This window comes from Pinus tabuliformis, chromosome Q (genome assembly GCF_031772625.1).
Source record: "Pinus tabuliformis cultivar Carrire ecotype Pingquan chromosome Q, CPIR1, whole genome shotgun sequence".
NCBI classification, from domain to species: Eukaryota; Viridiplantae; Streptophyta; class Pinopsida; order Pinales; family Pinaceae; genus Pinus; species Pinus tabuliformis.
Window position 1 is genome coordinate 92,640,247 of NC_142296.1, and position 21,142 is coordinate 92,661,388.

A 21,142-nucleotide genomic window follows, 5' to 3' on the forward strand; every position below is an offset into this window, starting at 1 on the left:
AGCCTTCAACTCGGCCACCAGCGACTGCTTGGTCCGACACTCACTTGTGTTATGAGTGGGACTCTTGTGGAACTCACACCACTTTCTTGTGTCCTTCTTTGGCTTCGTGGTGGTGTTCTTTTCTTGCGGCTTCGAGGGGTTGTCTTGGGTTACCTCGCCTTGGCTTTGTCCTTTGGGCTTCGGATTTGTAGATCCAAAGTCTCGCTTCTTCTGTTTGAACTTTTGCTCGATTTTGACAGCGTATCAGTATGCTGTGCCGAGTGAGGAGATGTTCAAGAACTCCATCTCTTCCTGGATGTATCTGTGTAGGCAGCCGCGGTATTTGAGTACCAGATGCAGCTCAGAATCTTTGATACCCAATTGTGTGCGAAGGGTATGAAAAATGTTTGTGAACTCCGACACATCTTGGTCTCGTCCCTGCCGCAGTGTGGTCCATTTGATGTATTTGTCCTCATAGCTTTTGACAGGGTAGTACTGCTCCTTGATAGCATCCCGAAAGTCATTCCAAGTGGGTGCGACTAAAAATAGTGAGCCTGTACTTTCATCCTTCTGCTCGCAGTAGTCCCACCAGTCCTTGACGTGGGGGGCTGCTTTGAGAAGAGCGAAAACAATCTTTTCCCGACTTGAAAATTCATGAACAGAAAAATACCCATCTAGCAGATTTAACCATTTATCTACGGCATCTGTGTCTATTTGACCCTCGAAGATGGGGATTTCAAAATTAACTTGTACCTTAAACGGTGTGGCGTTTCGTACAGTGATATGGGGTTTAACGGTAAGTTTCGTTGGGTGAAACCCACGAGACGGAGGTTCAAATCTCGTTGAGTACATGGCCTGTTGTGTCTTGGCTAGAAGAGTAGGCGACCCCAGAGTGGACGTCTCGGCTCTTGTTGAGGCATAAGTTCTTGCTATGTGTGGCTTGCAGGTTGCTGCACCTAGCCTAGGTTTATAGTGGCAGCCAGTTGGATTTGATCCTGGGCCTGCCCAGGATAACTCTCACCAGTTACCGATTGTCCTAGTGTTAAAAAAAAAAAAAAGAAACGGTGTGGCGTTTCCAGAGTAGCTGATGGAAGCCGATGCGTCGCCTCTGGGTAGCCGCTGAAGGATCTGCGCAAAACTATCCATCATCGCGTTCCTTGGCCGCTCGAGCGCTTCTTCGAGCAAGATTTTGATAGGATCTCCTGCCCCCTCGTCTTTCTTCTCATTTGCCATGGGAGGTCGTCGAGATTTGCGAGGCTGGTCTTGCAAAGGTTCGACCAGTTCAAGCCCTAACTCCTTATATCCCGACCTCGTTGGGGACATGCAACGAAAAGCAGAGAAAAAGCAGACCCCTCTGATACCACTGATCCGAATTTAAACAGGAACGCAATAAAATACAGAGATAACCATAAAGACAGATATGCAGTGGAAATAATACTTCATTTCATTACTGTAAAATACTGAAATATGCTTACAAATAGAAATGGAAATAAACCAACTAGGGCGATGGTAGCTTATCTCTGAGAAGAGATGTTGCGGCTACATGCCTCTGAACTGTGTTACAATGAGGCTCAAAGGCCTATTATTGTTGAGAAACAATGGAAAACCTTTCACTTTCCAAAACCTAACCCTAGAAGATGAAACGCCAACTTGTGGGCCTCGTTTTTGGGTAAGTTGGTACATCAACTTCCCGGGGTCGCGAATTGGTCGTATTATCTCCGTTTGACGCACATGATAGCTTGTTGGAAAGATCTCTCCGAGGACTACGACGGAAAAGATGATTTTTTTACAGAAAAATCGCTAGCGGGTAGATTTCCCAAAAAACGTCGTTTAGGGCCTCAAAACGGCTCCAGAAGTTTAGGACCCAAAAAACTGCTAAAAATAGTAAACTGCGCTATAATTAAGGAAACTGAAAAACTGAAAGGGACAGTTGTGGGGGTCCAGATGGGAGAGGTGGGTGGCCACCAACATCCACCTAGATCAATGCATGAAGATTCATATGGAGATGCACTGTGACGATGTTGATGGAACGAGAAGGTCATCATGATGAGGTAAGTTTGATTTTCATTATTGTTGGTTATCTTGTTAACATATTATTTTGCTATCTGCTAGAATGTTGCAGGAATATATGGATGAAGGATATTGAGGGAAGCTCGATATCTGGTATGTTACAGTTGTGAAGTCAAGATGTGGACACCTTGGGTTTAAAAGGTAGTAGTACGAGAAGATAACCTGAAGGTCAAAGGAAGATCACTTTCAAGAAGAAGTTTGGAAAAGCTCAATGTAATGCCTTCATATCGAAGAAGGTGATGAGCAAGAAGATTGGCCTAGAACCTGTCGCAAGATTGAAGAGAGAAGGTGGCTCCATGATACCTTGAAAGAAAGAAACTCAATGATGGAGTGGAAAGAGGGAGCTGGGCAACTATGGAGAACTAGTAGCTGATACTCTCATAAAGACAAGCTGTAAGGCTTGTGATGGTGACTTCCCAAATAGAAAGGATGTGTAGATCTCCTCTAATTTCGAGGAGAAAAGGAGTCTACTTGTATAGGAGCAAGGTTTTATTCTTAAGGCTAAAGGAGAATAGAGATGTCTTCTCGGTTTGAGAGGGAGTGATGTTGGACATCACATGTGCATTCTCCTCTTCAGGTGATGAAGAGAGAATGGCGGAGAATTATATATTCATCTGTGGTTTCCTTGAGGATATAACATCCAAGAAAGGAAAGGCACTAACACTCTTTGAGGACGTGATAGGTATCCAAGAGAAGAGTGGTCGAAGAGGATTGATATTCTTTGAGGACTCAGGATTGGAGATCCAAGATAAGAGTAGTCCTAAAAGGACATGTTACCTCTCAAACCAGCAGGGGACCTAAAAGGGGTTCCTAAGAGGACAACTGCTAGGTTAAGGGCAACAATGGAGGCTTAGCCCATTGTCACCACAACTAAGTCTCCTTGCTCTTTATAGACATTCACTGATGGGAGGAGTCTCGGTAGTGTAGGGATCACATGTGCAGTATATGTCAATGGATAGGTGGAAAGTGACCTTGAAAACCCTTTCCCAAGGATGGAGTGAAGAATGGAACTTGCTTGCTCTTTAAGCAAGGGACTTGATCTTCCAGGGGTAAGGGGTGAGGATTGGAGGGTTGAGGGAGAAGGAATAGGCTTATAGACGAGGTTCTCAATCTCTATAATCCTTGCGAAACTTGGATTCTTAAATGGTAGACAAACAATTTTTATTGAGAAGTGGGACCACACGGGGCCAAGTGGACCCAACCTAGGCTCGGGGATGGAATGTAGCAACCAATGATGTTCCTATCCTGGACAAGGTGAGAGGAAAGGACCAAACAAGAATATTTACTTCAAAATGTTGAATTGATCCTGTTGAGGTCTAGCCTCGGGGATGCCTAGACAAACTTCGGTCCTAGAGCTAGATCTTGGGATTCTCGGAGATTCCATCGTTAGAATTGCCTTAAATTTGGAGGAGAGGGAGGGGGCCCACCAACGCAATAGCCTGTAGGAGATCGAAGTTTTCCCTTGGGTCAATTCCCGAGAAATTGATGCCCTAGGTGACCTTTGAGGGCTAGACCTGGGAAAAATGGTAAAAGTTGAAAAAGGTGAAGGAGATGACCACCCTTTTTAGGGATCAGTGCCTAATTCACTTGGGGATATGGAGTCAAGGATGATGATGAGTAAGAACTTCGTTTCTTGATCAAGGAGGCTCGGAAAGTCCGCTTCATCCAATGTTGAGAGGAAGAAAAGAAAAGTGACCTTCAAGCATTTATATTTCAAAGCAAATGATGCAAGCTTATCGACACAAATAATTATTAAAATTTGGGTAACAGAGGACAAGTGGTTCCCTAAGGCTTTGATCTTTGGCCTAGGGAAAAGTGTCCAAATTTATTTTTTACTTTTCTCCTAAAGTGACTTTATAAGTGGTCAAGTCAAGTTAATTTAAAAGTGACTTTATAAGTGGTAAAGTTACATTCTAATTTAAAAGTGACTTTATAAGTGGTAAGGTTACATTCTAATTTAAAGGTGACTTTATTAAAGTGAATGAAGAATTAGAAAGTGAAAAAGTGACTATGGAAATAAAAGGCTAAGTGGGTCTTTATTTAAGTGGGTGAGTTAAAAAATAGAAAGTGAGAATTAAATGCACATTTATTCTCATCCCTAGATGTAAATGAATCTCAACCATTAGATCTTAGGGTAACCCAAAAGGTCATTTAGAGAATAAAATGAGAAGAGAAGAGGAAAAGATCAATTCATTCTTTCATGAGCATTTGAGAGAAAGAGAAGAGAGAGCAAGGAGAAAATTTCTGAGCAGTGAGGAAGTGAAGGAGAGCAGCAAGAAGACATTTCAACAAATCTGGGCAGCAACATTTATTGGCATGTGTTTTAAGATTCGGCCGGCTCGGAACCGATTCGGCCGAGTTGGTCTGAGTCAAGGCCTCACTGGGTCGACTCGAGCAGTGAACCGGTTCGACTGGTCGGGTTATTACCGAGCTGGCCGAGTTGTTTAAGAACTCGGCCGGCTCGGTAATAACCCGGCCGGCTCTGCTGAGTCCGAGCCTACTCGGCCGAGTTGGATGACAGCTGCCCGTGAATTAAAAAACAACGATTTTTTAAAATTTTTTTGCTTTTGGGGGACTCCAAGGTTTTCACAATGATACTTTAATGGTTTTTTGTCCCTAAATAAGTTTATCTTGCTTGATCTTGAGAGGTTTGTTTAGGTCGTATCACATATGTAGTAGAGATTCCTTAAGAGATAGCTTCATTCTTCTTCAAAACCTTCTAATAGGTTCTTTGCCCCTTTCTTAAAGAAAACCTAACTTTGTGGCCCCAAATTTGGCCCTCCAAAGATGAGCATCGAGCCTTGAGTTGATTCCACGTGATGCTACACCCCTTGATGAGCCTCCAAATGATAAAACACTAAACTTAAAAGCTTGGACGTTGGACTATTTGATGATATGCTCAAGTGGACTGAAGATGCCCCCTGGTTGGACTTGACCCTATTTTGGTGGATGGTGCCTTCTTCCAAAGCACAGATGAGGATGGTTATCATTGAGATGACTTAGGAGGGCTAGCACATCTCTCTTTGATGCTAATGCTTACCCTTAGGGGTGCCATGTCACTCACATGCTTGAAAAGGGTGACATAGGGTCTCTCCTAGATGACATCATGGTGGAGGAGGATGCACTTTTTGAAGATGTACACATGCACTTTGGGACTTTCTTGGAGTGAGGAACACTATTGGACCCTTGTATTAGTTCCTTGATGACTTACAATCTACTTTGGAGGATAATGCCATTTCTAGCCTCCTTGGTTATGTGTTTTTGTTTTGATCTCTATATCATCATCATGTATGTATTGGATAGTGCACTGGGTGCCATTTTTATATAATGGATATATTCATGAGCCTACTTTGATCATATGTTGTCTTCTATCTATATTCTAATGCTGTGTGTTTGGAAACATGAATGAAAATCTTTAAAATTATGTTTTTTATAAAAAAATAAATATTTAATGTATTTTTTACAACGACTGAGTCATTGAAATCAAGCTGACTGAGTTGATACCGAGTCGGAGTTGGAGTCGGAGTCGACCCTCGGCCGAGTCGGAGTTTTAAAACATTGCATGCATCCCAAGGAAAAACCATACAACAGGAGAAAGGCACAGAAATCGAGGAAGAGGGGCAGCAAGTTTTGGGCATGTTTTTCGTCGCTGGCTGTACAACATTTAATTCTGTTTTATCGCTGTAAAAATTTCTGTTTTGACTGTTTGCTGATTGGCACGATTTTCGAGGTGGAGTTCAAGCACAAAAATCGAGATAAGTTGTAATTTGTGGTTGCTGGAATTTTTATTGTGTATTCCAGTTTCTCTGTAAAAGCATTTTCAAAAATAAAGAAGAGCTCTCAATCTGGTTTTCCCCAAGAGTTGTAGGGGGTTTTTTCCAGGGTCACATTGACAAAAAATCACTGTGTTATTTTCTGTGTGTGGCTGTCATAATTTTGCTGTGTTTTATTTCTGCAATTTCAGTAGTTGTGAAATCTCTAAATTTGTGTTTTCAGAAAATTATTGTCATTTCCAGATTTTAGAATTTTTATCATGCTTGGGTTAAAAACTAAATGCATGGAGTGATAAGGAAAACTGATAACCGGAGTGGGGGTTGAAATTTCTTCATGGTATCGGAGCTTAGTTGGCTAAAAAGTGCAGTTTGGGACAACAAAGTGAAAATTGCAGCAAGCTGATTTTTACACAGAAAACATAAACCTTTACCACAAATTTGAAAATTTTAGTTTGGTAGGACAGTGAAACATGTCTTTGGGTTTGACAGTTGAAGACAGGTTGGATGGGCAGAACAACTATAGTGCATGGAAGGAGAGAATCCAAAGCATCTTTGGGGAAGCAGAAGTCTGGGGCATTATGGTAAATACCACATAGAACCCAATAGTAGTACCTGCTAATCCTGTACAGTTGGCAGAGTTTAACAAAAAGAATGCTAAGGCAAAAAGATTGATTCTAGAAGGAATCAAAGACCATGTCATTCGTCATGTGAGAGGAAAAACTTATGCACATGAGATGTGGACAACCTTGACCAGTGTTTACCAGAGCTCAAATGAAAACAAAAAAATGGTCCTAAAGGAGAAACTGAAGGCCATTAAAATGGCTAAGACTGACAGTGCTACATCACACCTCACAAAGATCACTTCAGCGAGAGATGAATTGGCAGCTGTAGGTGAGATCATTGCACCCACTGAGTTGGTGATGATTGCTTTGAATGGTCTTTCCAAGGCTTGGGAGAATTTTGTGGATGGCATTATTGCACGGGAAAACCTTCCCAATTGGGAGAGGTTGGGGGATGATTGCATTCAAATTGAGATTAGAAAGAACCATCTTGGGGCAGCCAAACAGGTGGAGGAGGATGAAAATGTGGCATTGTTAGCAAGAGGCAAGAAGGGCAGAGCAAAGAAGCAAGCTTCCAATAGTGGAGGCAAAAGCAAAGGTAAAGGCAAGCAGCAGAACAAGGAGAAGGACTATTCCAAAGTCAAATGTTGGAATTGTCAAAAGTTGGGACACTATGCTGTTGTGTGTCCGGAGAAGAAGAACAAGAAAGGGAAAGACAAACCCATGGCAACTTCTGTAGAGATAGAGAGCTTCTCAGAGAGATTTGATCGAGAGTTTGGGTTCATAGCTTGTGAGGCCACTAGTGCAGGATCACCTGCCATACAGGTTCAGAGGGAGTGTGCATTCCCCGCTACTAGCAGAGCATCTTCTAGCATTTGGTATGTTGACAGTGGCGCTTCCCGCCACATGACAGGAGTCAGAGAGTACTTCTCAGAGCTTTCAGAGGGTGATATTGATATGGAGGTAGTACTTGGTGATGACAACATTGTTAGAGCAGTTGGTGTGGGGACATTGACATTTGATAGGGGACCCAAACCTCCCTTGAAAGTGTCAGATGTTCTATATGTGCCTGGAATGAAGAAGAACCTGATATCCGTCTCAGCACTTGAGGATAGAGGGTATGATGTGTTGTTCAGGAGAGGGTAGGTGCTTATATATCCTAAGGGAACTCCAGCTTCTTCAGCTAGAGAGATTGGTTTGCGCCATGCCAAGGTGTACAAGTTCTCATTCCAGCCCCTGGTGGCGTTGAGTAGTAGCACTCGAGACAAGACGGACAACAGATCTAGCAGTTCAGAGTTGTGTGAGATTTGGCACCGCAGGATGGAGCACATGTATCATGGGGCCTTGAGTACATTGCAGGAGATCACCATTGGTGTGCCGGCTTTTAGTTCTGATCACCTTGATGTATGCAAAGGATGTGCTATGGGGAAGTTTTCCAGATCCCCTTTTCCCAGCGGTGACAGCAGAGCGACCGGGATCCTTGACTTGATTCATACCGATGTGAGTGGTCGGATGTCTCATGTATCATTGAGTGGCTACGAGTACTATGTTTTATTCTTTGATGACCACTCCAGGAAGACCTGAATTTATTTCTTGAAGACCAAGAGTGAGGTCTTCAAGCGGTTTCAAGAGTTCAAAGCTGTTGTGGAGACACAGACAGGTAGGAAGATCAAGGTCCTCAGGTCGGACAATGGAGGGGAGTATACCCTTGGTGAGTTTGTTGATTTTTGTGTTGAGGCAGGCATTAGGAGGGAGTTCGCAGTTCCTTACTAACCCCAGCAGAATGGGGTTGCAGAGAGGAAGAACAGATCCATTGCAGGGGCTCCCAAAGCCATGCTTCATGATCAGGGGTTACCTTTATTTTTTCTGGGCAGAGGCCTGCAACACTGCTGTGTACTTCTGCCTTGGGGAATGTGACTCTGGAGGAGGCTTTTTCTGGGAAGAAGCCTGATGTTGGGCACTTTCGTATCTTTGGGTGCCTTACATATTCCTATGTCCCCAAGGAGAACAGGACCAAGCTAGAGCCCACTGCAGACAAGGGCATCTTTGTGGGTTGTAGCGAGACCTCGAAAGCTTATTGGATTTATATTCCTGCGCAGAGGAAAGTCATTGTCAAGCGGGATGTGAAGTTCGATGAGGAGAGAGCTTCCAGGAGGTCAAGGGAGTTAGAGTATCCAGAGTCACTAGACCCTCAGGAGTAGCTGAGTCAGTCACAGGGATCCAGTGGTCAGGGATCAGGGGGTACATCGATTACAGTGTCGGGTCCATTAGTGAGTAGTGGCTCTCAGAGTCAAGTGGGTGGTTCTTCGGGCAGCATGCAAGGCAGTCTGCAGAGCAGTTCACTGGGTAGTCCACTAATGGACAGTTCGCACGGTGCTTCAACATCTACAGGCACAGATTCAGGCATGAGGTCAGTTGGCAAGCCTTTAGGAGTTCAGGCTTCTAATGATGATGAGGATTCTTTCACTTCGGCGAGAAAAGTATGGTCAGGGAAGAGGAAGCCCAAGTGGCTTCAAGATACCTTGCGCGATGCCACATCAGTTGCTTGGCCAAAGAGACAGGTTAGAGAGAGTAAACCACCTGAGTGGTTATGTAGTTACATGGCATTGGTAACAAGCATTGTTGACTCTGAGCCTTCTAGTTATGAGGAGGTAGCGAACCAGTAGGTTTGGAGAGAGGCCATGATGGAGGAGTATTCTTCTATAATGAAGAACGATGTTTGGGAGGTAGTGCCGAGGCCTGAAGGTAAATCAGTTGTTACTTCCAGATGGCTCTATAAGGTAAAGCATGTTGTAGATGGCAGCATCGAGAAGTTCAAAGCTCGATTTGTGGCGAGAGGGTTCTCACAGGTAGAGGGAGTTGACTATGAGGAGACCTTCGCTCTCATAGCTCGGTATACATCTATTCGCTCCATTATATCAATTGCAGCAGAGATGGGTTGGAAGATCCATCAGATGGATGTGAAGACCACATTTCTCAATGGCTTCATTCAGGAGGAGGTTTATATTGAGCAATCGCAGGGCTTTGAGGTGCATGGGAAGGAGTCCCATTTATGCAGATTGAAAAAAGCACTCTATGTCCTGAAGCAAGCTCCTAGAGCTTGGTACTCTAGGATTGATACATACTTGCAGCAGTTGGGTTTCACAAAGAGTGAGGCTGATCTGAACCTATACTTCATTGTGGTGGGTGAGGAGCCTCTCATTCTGGTGTTGTAGGTTGATGATTTGATCATCACTGGTGCAGAGAGACTCATTGAGGGCTGCAAGAGAGATCTTGTTTCAGAGTTTGAGATGAAGGATATTGGCTTGATGCATTATTTTCTGGGATTGGAGGTGTTGCAGGAGGAGGGGCATTTCTTCCTGGGACAAGGGAAGTACATTGTGGATATTCTTAGCAGATTTCACATGGAGGACTGCAAACCCATGTCTACACCTATGATCACTAACTGGAAGAAGCTTCACGCTTCTAATTCCGAGTTGGTGGATCCTACTCTATACAGATAGTTGATTGGTTGTTTGATGTATTTGGTCAACACTCGACGAGATATATTTTTTGCGGTTAACACTATGAGTCAGTTCAGGAGTGAGCCCAGGAGAGTCCACTGCGTGGCTGCAAAACACATTCTTCGTTACTTGCAGGGGACTGTGGATTTTGGTCTGGATTATAGACAAGGTGATGGAGTGAAACTGGCATGGTACACGGATTTAGATTCGGCAGGTTGTGCTTCAGATAGGAAGAGTACTTCCGGGTGTTGTTTTGGGTTGGGTTCGGCAGTTGTGTCGTGGATCAGCGGGAAACAACAGTCAGTTGCATTGAGTTTAGCTGAGGCAGAGTATATGGCTACTAGTTTGGCTAGTTGTGAGGCCATATGGCTTCGCAAGATGTTGTTTGGTCTATTTGGTTAGGCATTGAGACCTTCAGTAATTTATTGTGATAATTAAAGTTGCATAAAACTCATGGAGAATCCAGTTTTTCATGACATGTCAAAGCATATTGAGATCAAGTATCACTTCATTAGAGACTATGTCCAAAAGGGAGCTGTCAAGCTTGAGTACATTTCCACAAATGAGCAGGTAGCGGAAATTTTCACCAAAGCCTTACCACGGGGCAAGCATGTCTACTTCAGAAACAAGATGGGAGTGGTGAGGAACACTTTCCTCAGTAAGAGGGAGTGTTAAAATTTGGGTATCAGAGGACAAGTGGTTCCCTTAGGCTTTGATCTTTTGGCCTAGGGAAAAAGTGTCCAAATTTATTTTTTACTTTTCTCCTAAAGTGACTTTATATGTGGTTACTTTTCTCCTAAAGTGACTTTATATGTGGTCAAGTCAATTTAATTTAAAAGTGACTTTATAAGTGGTGAAGTTACATTCTAATTTAAAAGTGACTTTATAAGTGGTAAAGTTACATTCTAATTTAAAGGTGACTTTATTAAAGTGAATGAAGAATTAGAAAGTGAAAAAGTGACTATGGAAATAAAAGGCTAAGTGGGTCTTTATTTAAGTGGGTGAGTTAAAAAATAGAAAGTGAGAATTAAATGCACATTTATTCTCATCCCTAGATCTAAATGAATCTTAGCCATTAGAATTTAGGGTAACCCAAAGGGTCATTTAGAGAATAAAAGGAGAAGAGAAGAGGAAAAGATCAATTCATTTTTTCATGAACATTTGAGAGAAAGAGAAGAGAGAGCAAGGGGAAAATTTCTGAGCAGTGAGGAAGTGAAGGAGAGCAACAAGAAGACATTTCAGCAAATCTGGGCAGCAACATTTATTGGCACGCATCCCAAGGAAAAACTGTATAGCAGGAGAAAGGCATAGAAATCGAGGAAGAGGGGCAGTAAGTTTTGGGCATGTTTTTCGACGCCCTCTGTACAAATTTAATGCTGTTTCATTGCTGTAAAAATTTCTGTTTTGGCTGTTTGCTGATTGACACGATTTTTGAGGTGGAGTTCAAGCATAGAAATCAAGATAAGTTGTAATTTGTGGTTGCTGGAATTTTTATTGTGTATTTCAGTTTCTCTGTAAAAGCATTTTCAAAAATAAAGAAGAGCTCTCAAACTGGGTTTCCCCAAGACTTGTAGGGGGTTTTTCTAGGGTCACATTGACCAAAAATCACTGTGTTATTTTCTATGTGTGGCTGTCATAATTTTGCTGTTTTTTATTTCTGCAATTTCAGCAGTTGTGAAATCTCTAAATTTGTGTTTTCAAAAAGTTATTGTTATTTCCAGATTTTAGAATTTTTATCATGCTTAGAATTAAAACTAAATGCATGGAGTGATAAGGAAAACTGATAACCGGAGTGGGGGTTGAAATTTCTTCAATAATCTCTAGGACATTTCAGTTATATAACATTGGCCCATATATTAAATTAGCTAAAACATGCTTAATTCCACATTTCAATTATGCAACAACTAGCCCTAATTTTAGCAGTATGCAGCAACAAGAATAACAACGTCAAAATTTACTTACAACATTATAGAATATATCCAACTAGCATTTCGTTTGCAGGACAAAGCTCCAAGACAAGAAAAATTGAATCCATACGTCAAAATGCATCCATCTCCAAAAAATATCTGCCAAGGAAAAAATGCGATGTTCTCTATGATTAGTGAGATCCCAAGTCAAGTGATGATCCAAATGAATGTATATAACATCAATATATAGCCTCCTAAGCAGTTCAGATTAGCCTATGGGCTTAAATTAGCCCCTAGTGATAAAGAAATGTGCAAATAAAACCCCTATTGGTGACAAGCCCACCAAACTAGCTCACAAATGTAAAAATAAACTTCACAAGGGGCCAAATAATAATATGTACATGTCGTGGGGTCCTCCAATGGCCTAATAATGTCCTGAAATGCCATACTGACGAATAAATTCCTTGGAATATGATGGACAAGGGGGTGTCCCCTTGTTCTTCAAGTAGCAGACCTGTGTTGCTCCTAGTGGGTCTGAGGGCACATAAATGACCCCATGGGTCTCCATATGAATCAGAGATGCCTATAAATCCTCTGCAAGGGTCTGAGTGGTGGAATGAATGCTGCCATGACATTGTACAAGCCCTAGGACACCTGCCAAGAGTGTGGGGTTCCTGTGGGGGCATGCTGGGCATAATTTACCAAGCATATCACCATCATCCCAAAAGTGGATCGCTAGTAGTCTCTGAGCATCGATGAAGATCTGTGGAGTGCTGTTTGCTGCTGTGGAGGCCAATGGCTCTCTATGCACACCCTATATGTGCCAATGTAAACCTCTGGGGTTAGGATCCCGTATAGGGAGACCAAACCCAAATGGAAACCGCCTGTAATCCTGCATAAGATCCAATATGTCCCTTATGCTTCCAGTACAACTAGTCATTAAAATAATCGGGTAAAAGAGTTTACAAATCATGGTTAACAAAGTGGGCACTTCATAATGGCATGCCCTTTCGTAGTGGGCTTTGGGATGTGCTAGTGTCTCCAAGCTCCAAAGGGGGTTAACCAAGTACCATATTAGGCGGTTTCAACCCTTAAAGGGGATAGTATGTCCAAGTCACATCCCTCTAATGGGGGTGGCAAGTGATAAGTGGAGTGGAATAGGGAATGAGAGGGGCAACCCTGTGCCACATATTGGGGCATAGGGGTAGCTGGATAAGGGGAAGCCCACACCTAGGTATGTAATGTGTAGGAGGGAGCAATCGTGGTACATGAGGTGCCCCGACCTTGATTTTTCCACCCTTCTTTATATGCCTTTTGCCTTTTATGAATTTTTTTTCATTAACTGCTCGGGGCTCAAAGGGCAAGAGCATGATGTGTAAGATATAGCAATGATTACCGGCTTTTAGGTAGGGCGGTTCATTGCTCTCTAGGGGTTGGGACAATTATGGGTTCTTGAATGATAAAGGAGGCTCATCTAGGGCCTATGGAACCAGGGTGATGGCCATGGATGGGGTAGAGCTCTTGTATTGGCTTTTGCCCACGTGCTAATTATTTTTGTCCCGACCATCTTTTGCATTTTGCATTTTGTGGTACAATATACTGTTAAATGTGGCCAATTGTGCTTTTTTATTTTCCTTTTAGCTGCTTCAACCTCCAGGGCATCATTCTAGCCCTGACCCAAGGTGGGGGCAAAGGGATAGGGACGTTGGCCCTATGTGGACCCAAAATGGAAATGTGGACCCAGGTGGGAGGAATGATGAATGGGGTATAAGGAGTGGAAATGGAGTAATATATGCAGATAAAGGAGCGGGACCACGCACCCAAAGTCAGGGTTTCCCAAGTAGTACCACCCTAGAACCAAATGGTCAATAAAGGAGATCCCATGGGACTAAGATCCAAGGGTAATATCCAAAAAAGATAAGGGGACAAGAGCACAAACTATGCCCACCCTTTCCGCCAAATCCCACCATCAATCCATACCCAAAAGTATCCATGATAAGGAAACCCAATACTCAATTACCAAATGATAAGACATATCTTTAGATTTGGGAGGCCCACCTTCAAACATACGAGGAATACAGGTGGGTGAGGGACCACATGGCTGGCTCAGATGGCATAGAAATGGCACAATGAGCTTGTAGGAGGCTGCCGACTGAGGTTAACCATGGAGAAAAATTTCTCCTGGGGATATCACCCACGAAGTGGTGGGTAACAGGACATACATTGTAGACATCCGGATTGGGTATGCACCTTGTAGAGGTAGTGTGGTATCACACATAATGCCTCCTAGTATAATGCTCTTGATTAAAGTAGAGCTTTGTCTAGTTAGGCCTTAGGGACAGTGTTGGTCATGATGATGATGCTTACAATATGGCTTATCAATCCAACTCTTCTTGTGAGAACTCTTCAGTTTGAGATATGATGTTGTACTGGTTGTACAATTATGAATACCTCCCTAGTTAAGAGGGAGTGTTGAGAAATGTAACTAGTTTTGGTCTTCATAATTGTTGTACTCATTTCAATATGTATCTTATGTAACAAACAAGAAAAGAAAATAAAAAGTTATTATTATTAAAGCATGGGTTTCATGCTCATTATTGATGGTCTTCTAGGTAAAAGCATGTTCTTCATGCTTCTAGGGTTTGTTAGGTCTTAGGATTTATTGTCTTGAGTCAAAGGAGTCAACATCATGTTTATAAGACTCTTTTGGGCAAAATATATTTGTAAAAAGAATTATTTTTGAGTCTAGAAAGTCTTGGAAGCTCCAAAGTACAAGTCAACCCTAGGAACATCAAGTCGGCCTAAAGGAGGGAATTCAATCCCTGGAGAAGGCTATATAAAGAAGCAGTTCAACCTCTTTTGGACACACTCACTCCACAAGTTTGATCTATCAGGAAAGAGTTTGATCTGTAGCTGGAAAGCTAGAAGAAGAAGAGCGATGGTCTAAAAGAAGAAAGAAGGACGAAATTTCTTGGTTTTGGGCTCTATCTCTCTCACACTGGCAAAGTTCTAGGGTTTTTGGTGTTGCAAAGGGAGGTCGAAATCACAGGTCTGAGTTGCACTAGGACGAAGTACAAAACCTTGTAGCTGGAAGGAAGAAAACCTTATATTGACCTCATTGACCTTGGGAGCGCTGTCTTGCTCTAGGAAGGTCTCAAGAGGAGGTTGGATTAGAGTTTCCAGAGGAAGCTGCAACACTGAAATTGCAGGTCGAGTTGTAGTATTGAAGCTGGCAGGTCGAAGTTGCAGTATTGACGCTGGTTGGTGCAGAATCAGGGAAGGACTTGAGGAAGGGCTAACTTGGTACCAGGAGAAGGACTTGGTCTAGGGTTTGGGTATTTGTATCTCATTTGAAGCAGAATCTAAGAAGAGAAGAGTTTTCGGGTTTTCCCCTTGGAGGGGTTTACTGGTTGAGAGCCTAACATATGTGTCCTTTATTGTTGTTACTGTTCTTGATATTGTTTGATGAAAAGATCTAACTAAAGAACATAAAGAAGTTAAATAAGATTCACAAACAAATATCAAGGTTAAAGGAAAATAAGATTAATAAGCTGTCGCTTTCCATTTTCTATCATGTAGCTAGGTATTTTTTGAAACCAAAGTATTATTACAAATCTTGGTATGGAGAACATCATATTGGGGAGGTTAAAGATGGGTTGTGCGAGTGCTTGGAGTGCATGGTCCTTGATGAGTCTACGCAACTTGAAATGCATTGATATATCAAATTGTAGGGTCGAAGTTGCAGGTCGAGTTGCAGTATTGAAGCTGGCAAATCGAAGTTGCAGTATTGAAGTTGGTTGGTGCAACATTAGGGAAGAACTTGAGAAGGGCTGCCTTGGTACTAGGAGAAGGACTTGGTCTAGGCTTTGGGTCTTTGTATCTTATTTGAAATAGAATCTAAGAAGAGAAGAGTTTCTGGGTTTTTCCCTTGGAGAGGTTTTGCCCTCACTGAGAGCCTAACATATGTGTCCTTTATTGTTGTTACTGTTCTTGATATTGTTTGATGAAAATATCTAACTAAAGAACATAAAAAAGTTAGATAAGATTCACAAGCAAATATCAAGGTTAAAGGAAAATAAGATTAATAAGCTACCGCTTTCCATTTTCTAACATGTAGCTAGGTATTTTTTGAAACCAAAGTAATATTACAAAGCTTGGTATGGGGAACATAATATTGGGGAGGTTAAAGATGGGTTGTGCGAGTGCTTGGAGTGCATGGTCCTGGACGAGTCTACGCAGCTTGAAATGCATTGATATATCAACGTTTTCACTAGGGCCACAAGTACCTCTGGCAAAAATCTAGCAATGGTTGCAAGAGATGTGGACCAAAGCAATTCCAAAGCTTTTATTAGTTGAATTGTTTAAATTCAAATTGTAAATACTTGTTTTTCTTACACAAACTCACATTCTAATTTGTTGAATAGTGCTAACTTCGGCGTTTATCTTTGCAACACTTTGGTGGTAATCATTTGGTAACCACTGTCCTCAATTGCAAAAGTTTGTAGTTAGAGTCCTCAGCCAAGCTTGTAGTGCTTTTGGGTGTGAGGTCAAATGTGGACCAAAGCAATTCCAAAGCTTTTATTAGTTGAATTGTTTAAATTCAAATTGTAAATACTTGTTTTTCTTACACAAACTCACATTCTAATTTGTTGAATAGTGTTAACTTCAGCGTTTATCTTTGCAACACTTTGGTGGTAATCATTTGGTAACCACTGCCCTCAATTGCAAAAGTTTGTAGTTAGAGTCCTCAGCCAAGCTTGTAGTGCTTTTGGGTGTGAGTGCAATTGGTCTGTTTTTGAGTGGATTCACAAGAAGAAGAGAAAATGTTTGGAACAGAAACTGTTAAATGATCTTGCCTTTGTACGGTATAACCTCCGACTAAGAGGTGACTCAGCCAACAGAGTTTGATGCTGATTTTGATATTGATCCCTTGGAGTGCGTGTGGAGGGAAGTTGGACTAGGAGCTGAAGGAAGTGAAGTACTAACCATGGCATATGCAAACACTAGTTGTGCAGTTCGACCAACTCGTGCTTCTGCTAGCCCTACTACTTACAACCACTGAAGTTGAAGATGATGTCCCTTATGAGTCTAAAGACTCTGAGCCAGATGATTTTTTGTAGCTCCTGCTGATCATCTGATTTGTAGTAGTGGTGAATCTGGTGATGAGTTGGATGTGTGATCATCTTGATCAGTTATTTTTAGTAGGCCAATAGCTTGTAGCATGGTTTTTGTAATCTAGAGGCCATTTAGAGTCTCATAATTATGTATTTTGTTGCTGATATGTATTACACTTGGTGCCATTTTGATATATTCACCCTTACATGCTATATGGATGAACAAACTTTGCATATTTTGTGTCTAATAGTTTGGAATGTTAAAAGTACTTTGTTTTCAATAAATTTGATTATTTTATGCCTTTTTTTGAAAACTGAGACATTGAGTCCGAGTCTCTCTCAGTCCGAGTTGAAAGGTGGCCGAGTCGAAGTCTGAGTTTAAAACTATGGGTTGAAGAGATGGGTCAATACCTAGCGATACATGTTGCGGATGAATTTCGTGGGTGTCTATAGAGGTGGTGTTATTCACTTTTTCAAGAGACACAGAATTTAGATCTAGTGGTCTGTTCTCGGGGTCCAATTTAGCCACTCTGTAATCTCAAAGACCTGGTCATTAGAAGTGCAGTTTCAAACACAAGTTAATTTAATAAGAAGGGGCAACTAATAAATGCAGTACAAGAACTCTTACAGCAAGAAAAAAGATGCTCGACAACCCCTCAAGCTTTTCTCCTCTAGAAGAACTAAATTAATTATTAAATATCTGGTTTTATTTCTCATATAATTCTGATGTTTCAGTTTAAAGGGGTTCAGGCATTAATTGTATTTATGTGTTGCACTTAATCGTATTTGTTCTAAGAATTAAATTAGTTGCATTTCATTTTATTTTATAAAATTAATTTACTTCAAATTCTCATCAGGCAAGGACATGCGGATTATTCTCTTTGGTTTTCGTCCACGAACTAGACAGGTTGGCTATGTCATAGTTGAGTTATTTTGAAGCTTGTTTTGCATAGCATTTGAATACAAATCTCAATGTTGGGTTCATTGTGCTGGTGTTTTTTTTCAAATGATGCCATGTTTCTCCGATTGTTTTATTTTATCATCGTGTTTAATCAAATATGTGCTTTCCTACTAAACAATGATATTTTTTTGAACTAAATTGAATGTTTGTTTGTTTTTTACCATTTCAATATTTAAAAAATGAATGTGGATACTTTGTGCAGAGGAGAATAATTTTTGATGAACTGACGAGGCGTTTGAGGCCGTCAAGACTGTGGGATCTTTATGTGTTTGCCTGTGGGTCTTCCAAGTTCAAAAATTCTGACCCAAGGATAAGGTTACATCAAGAGTATCTTAGGATTCTTGGTAAGGACAATCTGAGGAGGATAAGTAGCTTTCAGAAGGACAAGAACTTGCTGGCATCAAACAAATGGTGGAGAATAACAGATGTGAATTCCAACTATACAGTGTGCCCAACATACCCATCTCTATTTATAGCACCTTTAAGTATCAGGTATGGTATGGTTTCAACTGCATCTGTATAGAAGCATTTCAGCATATGTAGAATTCTATTTGACTCTACACTTATTTCAGCAATTAGGGTAGGCCTAATATTAAGTGAATCCAAAGGGTTTTTCTTGTGTGGTTTCTGTAGTGATGATGAGGTGCTACAAGCTGCAACTTTTCGTGCACGGGGAAGATTACCTGTTATTACATGGTGCCATCCTGGTATGTGAATGTATGTCTTTCAAAAGAAGATTGCTATTGAGTATTTTCTATATCAAAAGGAAAATATATCACACAAGAGAATGCTGAAACATGATTCTTTACTGATGTGAGAAAAGGAGTCTTTTTGTCTGTTGTATTGCTTTGTTCCACAAGCTTTTAAAGATTATGCATATGTGTGCCATGTTTCAGAAAATGGAGCTGTACTGGCACGGTCCTCACAACCGTTGGTTGGGATTATGATGAATACCAGGAGGTGAGATCAATTCTTATCTCTTTCATATTTCCCTCTACTTTTGATGGTCTGTATTTTTTGGGTGCATGCCTTGAAGATCTAGTAGTAGATGAAGTGGTGGTGACAATTTTTAAATTGCAGCTTGGGTGCTCGAATGTTTGAAGTTTTGTATGCTGTGTTATAGGTTGAATGTGGGTATGTACTACAAGTTATTTCTAATAATTATCTCTGTGCAATTTGTTGGCAGCAATGCTGATGAAAAACTTGTTGCAGCACTCTGCTCTCGACCTTCAGGCAACAAGGGTCAACGCAGGTATAGTTGTTTCCCAAAATGCTTTTATTGTTTGTGAACATCATGTCCTTTTCCTGAAAGGCTTTCTTTATTTGACAAAAATAATGTGAATAGTATTCAACTGACGTACTTTGATGGTGCTTTTAAACTCATGCTGTATACCTTCATTTTTTATGTCTTCACCATTGTATATTTCTTTGCATCTTTGCTACTGTAAAAATTGAAGTTTTCCTGCACAGTTGATGTGATTTTAGTCCGTAGCTTTGAGTATTCTTTAAATGTTTTCTTTGTGAATTTATGGCTACTTTCTCAAACATATTACTTGTACGAGAAAGAAGAAAAAAGCTTCATGTTTTGAGTGGCAAATAGATTTACAAATGTGAAATGCATAATGCAAAAATGCACTTTGAAGATTTAAAAGATCTATGGAATGGGAGATATCTGTTTTATAGATTGGATTTATGCTATGGAAAATATAGTATTAATGTCCATGGTAATTAAAAAGAAAGTCAATGGGATTTATGAGTATATCTTGGTTCAGAGCAACATTGGGAAAATCAGAGGCCAAGGAACGACATTTTTATTCTGCAAGGCCTACCAGAGGAGGAAATCGAGTTTTTAGTTTACACTAAAGAAGTGGCAGGTATGAGGAGTGTTGACTGCTACGTGTCAACTACCCATAGCAGTACATCCCCTTTTTCGCAAAAGGGACAGAGCTGGATCGACATGTCCGTGCCATTCGATTGTCATCATCAACCCGATCATGTTATGTTGTAAACCCAGTCTGCATGTGTAAATTGTAAATAATCTTAGCATATCTGAGTCATGAATGTAAATTGCCTAGGTGGACCTAATTTTCTAGTGATAATTTACGTTCCGGAAGGTTTTTTGTCTCACCGATCCATGATCGGCAGAGTTTTCCTTCAGCCTAACCCCAAAGCTGGAATGAATTTTGTCATTGGAATCTTAGGGGAATCCTAGTGTGCTTCGGTCTATGTAAAAGTAATTTGGAAATAATTCTAACTATTTGGTTAGATTATTTCAAATTGCTTGATTTGCTAGATTATATTTGGTCGCAGAACTGGGTGGTCTATCAGGGTCTATGTCAAATGGGATTTCCCCCTTGAGATGTAAAATTGTAAAAGTCATGATGTAAAGTGTCTTGAGGGTTAGAAAATGATTAATCCCCTCATAAGTCCTAAGTCCTAGGTCCTAGGTGATTTCTCCAAAGGCTGAGTTCGAGGATAAAAAAAAAAAATAAAATAATAATAAAATAATAAAATTAAAAAAATAGACTCAAAAATAAAAATAAAAATAAAATAAAATAAAATAAAATTTAAAAAATAAAATAAATAAAAAATAAATAAAAAAATTTGAAAAATAATATAAAATAATAAAATAATAATAAGTCAAAGTTTTGAGTAAATAAATGCAGAATTTTAATTTTTTAATATATTAAAATGCATTTAAAAATTCGACGGATGAGATTAAAAGGGATTTTGATCGTCATGGACGGTCGAGATCATTTTGACATGGATCACTCGAACTAGCCGTTGGGAAATTTTCTTTTAAATAGGGTGTCAGGGGTCATTTGAGATCAGATTGGATCTGAGAGTCTGGTGCTAAAGAAAGCTCTCTTGTAGCCATTTTTTTTTTGGTGCAATAAAGAAAGACTTTGGGGTTGAAATCTTGCTGGTGTTACTCTTCTGAAAGTGCTGTAAGATGATTTATTTTTCTGCGTAATTTTATTTTCAGCCATTGATAATAGCTTGATGAAGATTGATTCAGGCACAGGTATCTTGTCTGATCTCTGGGGTTTGAATGATAGTTTAGATTCTGAAATATAATGGCAGGTATCTCCATTTGATCTGGATTTCACTATTGTTTTCTCCCTCTATGTTAATGGTTGATTTTAAGCTGTGCAGGAAATCTTAGTTCTGAGTTTACCGGGCGTTAGGGAAGTTCTCGGTTGAACCAGCCAAATCCCAGATTGCGTTTTCTGAAAGAGCCTAGCTAGTTTTAATCTCGGGCTTATCATTAGAAT

At 40.7% G+C, this 21,142-nt stretch overlaps 1 protein-coding gene across 1 annotated transcript in view; it reads left to right on the forward strand.

Annotated features, from left to right (window-relative positions):
• Positions 1-21,142, forward strand: part of MTM1 (Myotubularin-like phosphatases II superfamily) — a 354,976-nt gene that overhangs the window by 120,010 nt on the left and 213,824 nt on the right. Inside the window, exons 6-10 of the mRNA XM_089383937.1 lie at positions 17,764-17,813; positions 18,070-18,359; positions 18,501-18,574; positions 18,764-18,827; positions 19,054-19,119. Coding sequence (XP_089240063.1) covers positions 17,764-17,813; positions 18,070-18,359; positions 18,501-18,574; positions 18,764-18,827; positions 19,054-19,119 — 544 coding nt within the window. The remainder of the gene's footprint in view (positions 1-17,763; positions 17,814-18,069; positions 18,360-18,500; positions 18,575-18,763; positions 18,828-19,053; positions 19,120-21,142) is intronic.